Source organism: Nerophis ophidion, linkage group LG09 (assembly GCF_033978795.1).
Source record: "Nerophis ophidion isolate RoL-2023_Sa linkage group LG09, RoL_Noph_v1.0, whole genome shotgun sequence".
Classification (NCBI taxonomy): domain Eukaryota; kingdom Metazoa; phylum Chordata; class Actinopteri; order Syngnathiformes; family Syngnathidae; genus Nerophis; species Nerophis ophidion.
The window spans coordinates 4,632,802-4,644,947 of NC_084619.1; the positions used below are offsets into that span (position 1 = coordinate 4,632,802).

Sequence of the window (12,146 nt, forward strand, 5' to 3'; positions counted from 1 at the left end):
ATGAATACTTGCCAAAAAGAGTTCAATTCCACATAAACAGATTGGCTTTCCTTAAAAATAGAAAGAGATGAAAACTTTTAAGTTTATAAGCTCTGCTAAGTTTTGCGGCTATGTACTATTTTTCTTCAAAATATCTTTTTTTTTTATAGTAAAGGTTGCAGACCTCTGGTATAGCCTAATAGATTAATTTACCTATTCACAGAGTTAAATAAATGATAAGTGGGTTGTACTTGTATAGCGCTTTTCTACCTTCAAGGTACTCAAATCGCTTTGACACTACTTCCACATTCACCCATTCACGCACACATTCACACACTGATGGAGGGAGCTGCCATGCAAGGCGCTAACCAGCACCCATCAGGAGCAAGGGCGAAGTGTCTTGCTCAGGACACAACGGACGGGGGGCGGCATAGCTCGGTTGGTAGAGCGGCCGTGCCAGCAACTTGAGGGTTGCAGGTTCGATTCCCGCTTCTGCCATCCTAGTTACTGCCGTTGTGTCCTTGGGCAAGACACTTTACCCACCTGCTCCCAGTGCCACCCACACTGGTTTAAATGTAACTTAGATATTGGGTTTCACTATGTAAAAGCGCTTTGAGTCACTAGAGAAAAGCGCTATATAAATATAATTCACTTCACTTCACTTCACGTGACGAGGTTGGTACTAGGTGGGGATTGAACCAGGAACCCTCAGGTTGCGCCGTCCCACAGTTGCTGTGGATTAATTTAGATCATCGCGATTAAATATAATACATTTTTTTACATTAATCTATATTTATTGTTTCATTTTGCCAGATCAAGGATACTCAAGAATGAAGGATCTGAACCGAGGATGTCGTAGTGGTTTGTGCAGCCCTTTGAGACACTTTTGATTTAGGGCTATACAAATAAACATTGATTGATTGATTGATAAAGAAAGAAGGGACTATGTTAGCGCTTATTGTGTCCTAGTAAATCTAAAAAAGTGTGTTTTTGTGCCAAGGAATCCAAGATGTCTGGAGAGCTGTCCCTCAACATTAATATCAAAGAGCCACGATGGGACCAGGGAACGTTCATGGGTCGAGCGAAGCACTTCTTCATGGTCACGGATCCCAGGACTGTCCTCCTGTCCTCCGAGACTCTGGATGAGGCCAGAGTGATTGTGGAGAACTACAGGTAGGAAGGCTCGGAGGCGAGGAATGATGGTTAGTTTGCAAGCTATTCTAAAACAATATCAACACAGTCTTAGTTCCTTTTCCCTAATGAAGGTCTACTTGCATTATGGTAAAGTGGGCCAGTAACCCACCAAATGAATGCAGATGGAAATGTTTTATTGTTAGCGTTGACTTTTTAATGTACATTACAGTTCAGCCCCCGAAGGACTGGAGTAGAACAGTAGCGAGTCAGTGGGACTTGTTTAGCATTTTTAAGGCTTGGTGGAGGTCTGCACTGAACTGAATGCCATTCTAATTCTTGGTTAGCATTTTCCTCTGTAAAAGTAACATACTAAAGTAAACTGGGATTTATGTTTATTTACTCAACTCCAAGGAGAATAGGCTTTAATTTTACCATTAATTATAGAAATGTAATTTCCACTTTGCTTTTTATATTGGTATACATTTTCGAGAAATGATGCGTAACCCTTTGGAGTCCAGGGTCGAGTTTAGCGTTTTTACATACTTTTGTGTTTACCTCTCTATACCTTATTTTTAAAAAACACTGTTTATCTTGTATTGGTTGTTTCTTTTACATTTTTTTTCAGGTGTGACAATTCTTTTTTTTAAATGTATTTGAATGTAGTGAACCCCCCCCCCCCCCCCCCAAAAAAAAAACCTACAATACGAGCAGAGTGAATTTTCCATTTTTAAAATGCATAACATGCAATAAACCTTTCTTATAACTGAGAATGCACATTTAAATGTGTAATTCAAAAACTCATGTACAAATTTGGCAAACAACAATGTTGCATGTAGTGAAATAGTTAATGAAATGACCTTCAAATCCTGTTAGGCCTGAGACTGATACAGTTTACTTAGTACACAACAAATAATGTTCCAGGTTTACAAAAGAAAAAAAAAGTTTTTGTCCACCTAAGGAAATTTTAAAAGGCTGTTTGTAACATGCTCAAAGTTCAATTTTCAAACCAAAAAGAATACGCCAAAAACTTCACCGGGTATGGTATGTTACCATTAGTAGTTTAACAGTAGACATATATATTTTTAAATGTCTATATTTTATCAGTTACTAACATAGTAGTAACGCGCTACATTTACTCCGTTACATTTACTTGAGTAACTTTTGGGATAAATTGTACTTCTATGAGTAGTTTTTATGCAACATCATTTATAGAGAAGAAACGCTACTTTTACTCTGTTCCATTTATCTACATTCAGCTCGCTACTCGCTACCTTTTTTTATCGATCTGTTAATGTTTGTTTTGGTTAATGACGGAGCTTCAAAGTAGAATCTACGCATGCCTGCGTTTGACCAATCACATGCAGTCACTGGTGACGTTGGACCAATCAAACAGAGCCAGGCGGTCACATGACCGTGATACGTAAAACCCGACTTAAACATGTTGACAAACTTATTGGGGTGTTACCATTTAGTGGTCAATTGTACGGAATATGTACTGTACTGTGCAATCTAATAATAAAAGTTTCAATCAATCAATCAAAAGTGTAACGGAAAAAAGACACTTTTTATTTCAACCGTACTTCTGTCAAAAGCCTAAAGACTGATCGCACAGTTCCTGTCTTCACAATAAAAGCGCCGCTCCATCGCACCTGCGTTAACAAAATAAGAGTCTCCGAAAGCCAGCGCAAACAAGCTAGCAAGCTACGGAGTTTGCCGCCAATGTATTTCTTGTAAAGTGTCGAAAAACAAATATGGAAGCTGGACGGATAAGATGCCAAAAACCAACGACTTTCATGTGGTATTAGACAGAAAAGAGGAACTTTTTTTCTCCTCCATTTGAAAAAGTGGACGTCTGATTCCAATCAATGCAAGTCATCAGAATCAGGTAATACACCAACTTATATTCTTGTCTTCATGAAAGATAGGAATCTATATGTTAAACATGCATGTATATTCACCTTCAATATGTGAACAAAAACGGCAAAATAAATAAATATAAATTATATACTGTATATATAAATGTATGTGTATATATATATATATATATTGATATGTGTGTGTATGTATATATGAGGTAGATCACCTCGACTTGGTCATTTACTAAGTAATTGATAAACGTTGAAAAACTTATTGGGTGTTACCATTTAGTGGTCAATTGTACGGAATATGTACTGTACTGTGCAATCTAATACAAGTTTTAATCAATCAATCAAATCAATGAATGCCTACTGAGGCTATGGTGCTGTTATTGTGACTCAATGTGCCATTTTTTTTTATTTTATTTTAATGTACTATTATTTAATATATATTATTGTTTTAGTTGCTTAAGAGATATTCCTGGCTCTGAATTTGCTCATTGCTATTTTTATGTTTTTGTGCATTATTTGTTGCCGTAATCAGGTTCCTCATCAGTTACTCAGTACTTGAGTAGTTTTTTCACAACATACTTTTTACTTTTACTCAAGTAAATATTTGGGTGACTACTCCTTACTTTTACTTGAGTAATACATCTCTAAAGTAACTGTACTCTTACTTGAGTACAATTTGTGGCTACTCTACCCACCTCTGGTTACTAATTATATTGAAAAAAAAAAAAGTGGATTGTTGGACCGAGGAATTTGTTTGGTGTGCAGGCAAGGAACACAAACATACACAAAAGCAGTCCCAGGGAAGCAACTGACAATTTGCAGTCATGTTACTGTTATGATAGAATATACATTAAATAATCACAAATGTTAGCCAGTCACATCGCTATCATTAGCTGTTAGCTAACACCACACAAAGCTAACACATGTGTTAAACACGGGCATCGTTATGTCATTATGTGCTAAAAGCTCTGAAAAGGCAAGATATAATGCTTTAAACACAAAGGACGCAAACAGCCGCTTTAGTAAAACTTCATAGATGGAAAAGTCAGGCCTGTGTAGAAATTCCAAAGCTATGACGTGCATCCCCCACCCCTCTGCAAACAAACGTCTGTGTATGCTTTCTTTGATGATGACCTTTTTTTTACCAATCACAAGGTGCTGGTGTCATGTTGAATTTCCGACTTCATTTCCAGCACTCAAAGCGCATACAAAAAAAACAAGAAATTAATCATGAATGTCATAAAAAAAGAAATCTTGCTGGCTTGCAGTTTAGTGACCCAAATCAGATTTTTTTTTTTTTATCAGAATTTTTCCAGCTGACTGTTTGCACTGCAAGTAAAATTTGTTTTTTATCGGACTCCAGTGGAAGTGCCCTAGTAAGGCTTCGACGTCACTTGCATGCGAAAACAAAGAAGTCGACTGGGAGGAAGTCGCTACCGCTACAAAGTAAAATAAAAGTTACAACAACTTAAAAATTTGTTTTTTTCCCTTGAAAATAAATTAAATGAATATAATGTATGATTGGATATACACAGTGTAATATATTTGCTCTGGTTCTAATTTAACGGTTGTTGAATAGAGGGGACACGGACATCAGGGTGGATCTATGTTAGCTTTATTTTTCAATTCACATGTAAGCAAATGCGCCACAGCATCTATGCCAGTCCTTCAATAACCGCCATTTCTTTGGAATCCATATATATATATTCATATATTACTAGGTGTGTAACGGTACACAAAAAGTTTGATTCGGTACGTACCTCGGTTCAGAGGTCACGGTTCGGTTCATTTTCGGTACAATAAGAAAACAACAAAATGTAAATTTTTTGATTATTTATCCAACAAAATTGCTAAATCTTCCACCAAAAATATTTTTCTTAGTGGAATATTTGATGTGAAGTAATCGGAAACTTGAATAGGTCAATAATTCATAATAACATTGATTTTGATTCAATATCATGTTTTGAGCAATGACAGTTTCAAAGAAAAAAAACAGCTTTGTTTTATTAGTCAACGTTGCAACTTTTTTTAAATTACATTTAGCCTTTAAGCTTTTTTATTTCACTTTTGTTTATTTTAATATTATTGTTAGAATGTGCCGTGGGCCTTTAAAACATTAGCTGTGGGCCGCAAATGGCCTCCGGGGCACACTTTTGACACCCCTGCTATAGATAATAAAAAATAAAATCTGATAAATCTATGGGTAAAAAGCAGAGCCTGGCGACGCATGCGCGTTTTATCATAACTCTCTCACTCTCTATCTCTGCCCCTCCTTTTGATTGATTGATTGATACTTTTATTAGTAGATTGCACAGTACAGTACATATTCCGTACAATTGACCACTAAATGGTAACACCCCAATAAGTTTTTTCAACTTGTTTAAGTCGGGGTCCACGTTAATCAATTCACGAATGTTGCTGCGTGCAGCACTTTTTGTTTTGTTTTAACCCCTTCTTAACCCTGAACGTACATTGAAAATACACGCAACCCTAACTTAAAATGTCGGACATTTGAGGCATTTAAGAAACTCCACCTGGACAGCTCTATAAAGAGAACATATCCGGTGAAAAGAGGACGTATGGTCAGTCTGTCATAGCCCGATGCTAGCATGCTGTGTGTTGTTTTTTTGATTGATTGAAACTTTTATTAGTAAATTGCACAGTACAGTACATATTCCGTACAATTGACCACTAAATGGTAACACCCCAATAAGTTTTTCAACTTGTTTAAGTCAGGGTCCAAGTTAATCAATTCACGAATGTTGCTGCGTGCAGCACTTTTTGTTTTGTTTTTAACCCCTTCTTAACCTGAACGTACATTGAAAATACACGCAAACCCTAACTTAAAATGCCGGACATTCGAGGCATTTAAGAAACTCCACCTGGACAGCTCCGTAAAGAGGACATATCCGGTGAAAAGAGGACGTATGGTCAGTCTATCATAGCCCGATGCTAGCATGCCGTGTGTTGTTTTTTTGATTGATTGAAACTTTTATTAGTAGATTGCACAGTTCAGTACATATTCCGTACAATTGACCACTAAATGGTAACACCCGAATAAGTTTTTCAACTTGTTTAAGTCCACGTAAATCAATTCATGGTGCCTCGGTGTGCATTGTTTGCAAAAAACGTGCGGTGCGCTACTTAATGTGTCCGTGTCGTTCGGTCCCACCTCCTAACCGAACCGAAACCCCCGTACCGAAACGTTCAATACAAAATACACGTACCGTTACACCCCTATATGTTACACATTGCTATTATTTGCGCACTATTAAGTGATGCACTGAAAATTTGGTCGTCTTAAATCAGGGGTGCCCATTACGTCGATGGCGAGCTACCAGTCGACCGCGGGGGGTGTTTCAGTCGATCTCCAGCCATGCTTTTTAAAAAAATAGACCTAAAAATGAGTGGTCATCAATCTTCACCAAGACGTCACTTAAATGACATTCACGGTACCGGAGGGTCTTGTGAGATGACGCTGGCTGCTGCAAGATCATTATTATGAAAATATGACCGAGCTACTTTTCAATTGACCAACTCGAGGGATCTATCTCATTTATATATATCATTTATATTTATTTATTTATGAAAGAGACATTTTTGTAAACAAGTTAAATGTGTTTAATGATAATACAAGCATGTGTAACACATATAGATGTCTTTCTTTCACGAAGACAAGAATATAAGTTGGTGTATTACCTGATTCTGATGACTTGCATTGATTGGAATCAGACAGTAATGATGATAACGCCACATTTTCAAATGGAGGAGAAAAAAAGTTGTCCTTTCTGTACAATACCACATGAAAGTGGTTGGTTTTTGGCATCTAATTCATCCAGCTTCCATACACTTTACAAGAAAAACATTGGCGGCAAATTCCGTAGCTTGCTTGATTGACATTCACGGCACCCGAGGGTCTTGTGAGATGACGCTGGCTGCTGCCAGTTCATTATTATGAAAAAATGACAGAGAGGAAGGCGAGAAACACTTTTTATTTCAACAGACTCTCGCGCCGTACCTTCCGTCAAAACTCTAAAGGCCGACTGGACATTTCCTATCTTCACAATAAAAGCCCTGCTTCATGCTGCCTGCGCTAACTAAATACAGAGTCTCGGAAAACTGGTGCGCACAAGCCATCCCTCAGAAAGCTGCCGTGCACAAGTGATGTGCACGTCAGCTTTCCGAGACTCTTATTTTGTTAGCGCAGGCAGCATGAAGCAGGGCTTTTATTGTGAAGATAGGAAATGTGCAGTCGGCCTTTAGAGTTTTGACGGAAGGGACGGCGCGAAAGTCTGTTGAAATAAAAAGTGTTTCTCGCCTTCCTCTCTGTCATTTTTTCATAATAATGAACTGGCAGCAGCCAGCGTCATCTCACAAGACCCTCGGGTGCCGTGAATGTCAATCAAGCAAGCTACGGAATTTGCCGCCAATGTTTTTCTTGTAAAGTGTATGGAAGCTGGATGAATTAGATGCCAAAAACCAACCACTTTCATGTGGTATTGTACAGAAAGGACAACTTTTTTTCTCCTCCATTTGAAAATGTGGGCGTTATCATCATTACTGTCTGATTCCAATCAATGCAAGTCATCAGAATCAGGTAATACACCAACTTATATTCTTGTCTTCGTGAAAGAAAGACATCTATATGTGTTACACATGCTTGTATTATCATTAAACACATTTAACTTGTTTACAAAAATGTCTCTTTCATAAATAAATAAATATAAATGATATATATAAATGAGATAGATCCCCTCGAGTTGGTCAATTGAAAAGTAGCTCGCCTGCAGAAAAAGTGTGGGCACCCCTGTCTTAAATAGACTTTGCTCACCAAAACCGGATGTTGTGAAGAAATATCCACTTCTGGTGGCAACTCCGTCTTTCTTCACGCACACGAGTGACATAGCTCGCCCAAAGCTGACGAAAAAAAATCACAATCGGGTCGTATTGCGTTTAGACTGAAGTCACACTTGAAAAGATCACATTCCAATCGGATTCAGGACTACCTCCTGATGTGGCCTGAATCGGATGCCAAAAGATCGGATTTTAAGCACTTCGGAGTGTTTAGACTGACAAAAAAATCTGATTTGTGTCACTTGAGGGCAAAAAAAATCCGATTTGGTGTGCAGTGTAAACGTGGCCATTGATCATAAATCCAGTTTTTGTCCATTCAAGGACTTGTATGCATTTTGAAGTTTGCACTTTCACTGTGAATTGAAAGGAAGTGTCTGGGACAATGCGTCGTCACGCTACAGCAAGTATAGTGGTGCACCTGCGTAGATGGTGGACCTGAGGTTGAGGACTGGTAAATGGTAGCGTGTCATTCCTTTTGATCTTTCCAGATCTGGGATCGTGACGCCGGGCTTGACGGAGGATCAGTTGTGGAGGGCCAAGTATGTGTACGACTCTGCCTTCCACCCCGACACCGGGGAGAAGATGTTCGTGATTGGCCGGATGTCTGCTCAGGTGCCCATGAACATGTCCATCACTGGCTGCATGCTCACCTTCTACAGGTACCACGTGTGTGTGTGTGTGTGTGTGTGTGTGTGTGTGTGTCGTAAGCATCTACTGAACAGGCTTGACTCTGTAAAACAAATGGAAATTGTGACGTGCCAGTATTCTGAATGACCGTACATTTCATCTAAATAAATAGATTAAGAGCAGCCGGGAACTGAAATAGATTTTTAATCCCAGTTGAGTGAAAATCCTCTTAAAGACTCAAAAAAAATGTCACTCAACTTGGGCAGAACATTGACCTCCTTTTTATGTGTCAAGTGATAACAAGCAGCGCGGATATGAGCTTCCTATTTCATGACCTAAGTCAGTGTCAATTCCATTTGAATAATGACAAATCAACACTCACATGTAGAATATTTATAACAGAGTTGAGCACGAGTCAATAGAAATGATGTCGTGTGCTTGCAGGACAACTCCGGCTGTGGTGTTCTGGCAGTGGGTTAACCAGTCCTTCAACGCCGTGGTCAACTACACAAACCGCAGTGGAGACGCGCCCATCACTGTTAAGTATGGAGGACCCTTTTACTCCCTCTTTAAGTTATCTTCCTTGCATGTTTAGATCATACTTGCCAACCTTGAGACTTCCGAATTCAGGAGATGGGGGTCGGGGTTTGGTAGTAGCGGGGGTGTATATGGTAGCGTCCTTGAAGAGTTAGTGCTGCAAGGGATTCTGGGTATTGGTTCTTTTGTGTTATGGTACGGATTAAGGGTGTGCCAAAACATCGATACTACGATATATCGCGATATTTCCTCTTGCGGCACGTTATCGATACACGGGCGTCAAATATCGATATTTATAAACATAAACATACAGCCGTTTTAAACAGATTCGCCCACAAAAACCTGTTTGATTTATGGAATCACTACTTCGAGCCCGCACATTATGGCGCTCTAGTGCAGTATGAATGAATGGGTTTATTTTGAGCCACGCAAACAAAACAAGAGAATGACATAAAATACAAAAGAAATATATAGATACATTATTTTTACACCTACATTGAAAACATTACATGTGCCTAATCTTTTGTAGATGTCAAGATTGGCTCAAAAGGGAGTGGGAAGAAGTAAACTTATTAGGTCCCACCCCTATACATATACAATATATATATATACAATATATAATACAATAATATCCATCCATCCATTTTCTACCGCTTATTCCCTTTTTGGGGTCGCGGGGGGCGCTGGCGCCTATCTCATATACAATAATATATATAATATAATTAAATTCAGTATTCAGTGGTTGCTGCTATATATTGTCTATATATAATACATTTAAATTCACACACACTTACATATATACATATGTACACACACACATATATACAATTTATATATATATATACATATATACATATACATAAATATATATATATATATATATATATATATATATATATATATATATATATATATATATATATATATATATACACACAATCACATACATACACACACACACACACACACACACACACACACACACACACACACACACACACACCTATATAAATACAATATATATAATAGTATATATAATATACACAGTTTATGGTGCCTATGGGAACAAGCTTTCATTTTGACTGTGATATTAGTGGTTAATAGTGGATCTGTGGCTCTGGAGCTACTGCCCCTGATCAAAGAGTACTCTAGTAGAGTACTCTTTGAAAGGAAAGAAGAAGAAGAAGCAGTTGGAGGGAATGGCGCAAAGCGGAAGAGCGAACAGCAGAGAAAAAACACGTGAAAGATGCACCGGCGAATTTTAAATCTAAAGTCTGGGCCCACTTCGGCTTTTACTATACAGACAATGGAACAACACTTGATAAAGAGTTCGCAATCTGCAAGAACTGTCTCGCGAAGGTCAAGTACACGGGCAACACAACGAACATGCACAGCCATCTTGTCCGCCATCATCCTGAGCTTGCCACGGAGGAAAGGGCGAGTAGCGAAGCTAATGCTAACGTTTCTGTTAGCCAGCCTACAACCAACACCGTATTTAAAGCAAAGCTCCCTTCTGCATCCCCCAGGGTTGCGAGCATTACAAGGTCCATTGCTTGCTTTATTTGTAAAGATCTTAGACCATATAGTATCTTAAAATGTGTTCTCACGTTTTCATAAGACCACCCAGTTGTTGATAATTTAATGCAGTGACTGAAATGTTTATTTTTTATATACAGTGAAGTGCCAATTTTCATAAAACAATTTGATTTTAATTGTTGAGCACTGATGTGTCCATGATTACATAGAAGTTCAGTAGCACTGAAATGTATATTTTCTGCATTCATTTTGTTTTTTTAATAATTTTAATTTGCACAGTGAAGTGGATTCAGTGCAGTCAATACATTTTGAATTTCTTCAGGGACACTGAAATCATGATGTATCGTGGATGAAATTTATTTCAATACATCGATTATCGCATAATTGTAGTATCGTGATCTTATGGTTATCGTGGGCAAAATATCGTGATGTCGTATCGCGAGGTACCTGATGATACCCAGCCCTAGTACGGATGTTCTCCCGAAATGTGTTTGTCATTCTTGTTTGGTGTGGGTTCACAGTGTGGCGCATATTTGTAACAGTGTTAAAGTTGTTTATATGGCCACCCTCAGTGTGACCTGTATGCCTGTTGATCAAGTATGCGTTGCATTCACTTATAGGTGTGTAAAAGCCGCATATATTATGTGACTGGGCCGGCACGCTGATTTTATGGAGGAAAAGCGGACGTGACGACAGGTTGTAGAGGACGCTAACGGCAGTGCCTTTAATGCACGCTCGCAATATTGTTGTCCGGGTGTAAATCGGGAGGAATTCGGGAGAATGGTTGCCCCGGGACATTTTCGGGAGGGGCATTGAAATTCAGGAGTGGGAAAATCAGGAGGGTTGGCAAGTATGGTTTGGATCCAGACCTTGAACATGGGTACGGAAGAGCATGATAAAGCAATGCATGTAGTGTAGAAAGTATACATATGAAGATATTAATTTTTGAGCGATATTCAGTGAAATTGAAGTGAATGACAACTGTTCTGTGAACAGTTTATTAACCGTTAGTCAAGATGGGTATTAACAGCACAGAAAAAAAAACTATTTTTAAGTAGTAAAGAATTAAGTAACATATATAGAAACATTTTATTTCTACGTAAAGTAAGTAACATAGCTGTGCAAATAATACAATATGTATCAAACTCAGATAAAAAAAATAAAATTTGCAGGCAGGCACTTTGTGATTTCCCTTCCTGGTTTGATGACCCGTCCTATCTTGCCTCTTATTGGCCTGTCCCTAACCAATCGTCACTCATCATAGTAAACAACCATGTAGAGGTGTAACGGTACGTGTATTTTGTATTGAACCGTTTCGGTACGGGGGTTTCGGTTCGGTGCGTAGGTGTACCGAACGAGTTTCCACGTATGAAGTGAAGCTAAAGTCTTAACAAGCTGCTCTGCTTTCTGCCTCTGTCTCCTACACAGCACCCAGCATTGTCCCACCCACACAACCATCTGATTGGTTACAACCATAGCGGTAACAGCCAATCAGCAGTGCGTGTTCAGAGCGGTAACAACCAAACAGCAGTGCATATTCAGAGCGCATATAGTCAGCGCTTCAGTGTCGAGCAGATAGGTGTTAATCAGGTGAGCATAAGACTGCGTACT

At 38.7% G+C, this 12,146-nt stretch overlaps 1 protein-coding gene across 2 annotated transcripts in view; it reads left to right on the forward strand.

The window, feature by feature from the left end:
• The window catches only part of sfxn3 (sideroflexin 3), a 38,261-nt gene that overhangs the window by 4,178 nt on the left and 21,937 nt on the right, over positions 1-12,146 (forward strand). The window contains exons 2-5 of one of the 2 annotated variants that reach the window (XM_061910099.1): positions 793-840; positions 980-1,152; positions 8,324-8,494; positions 8,907-9,005. In XM_061910099.1, the coding sequence (XP_061766083.1) occupies positions 989-1,152; positions 8,324-8,494; positions 8,907-9,005 (434 nt within the window). In that variant the 5' untranslated portion in view covers positions 793-840; positions 980-988. The remainder of the gene's footprint in view (positions 1-792; positions 841-979; positions 1,153-8,323; positions 8,495-8,906; positions 9,006-12,146) is intronic. The other variant, XM_061910098.1, reaches the window with a different exon arrangement.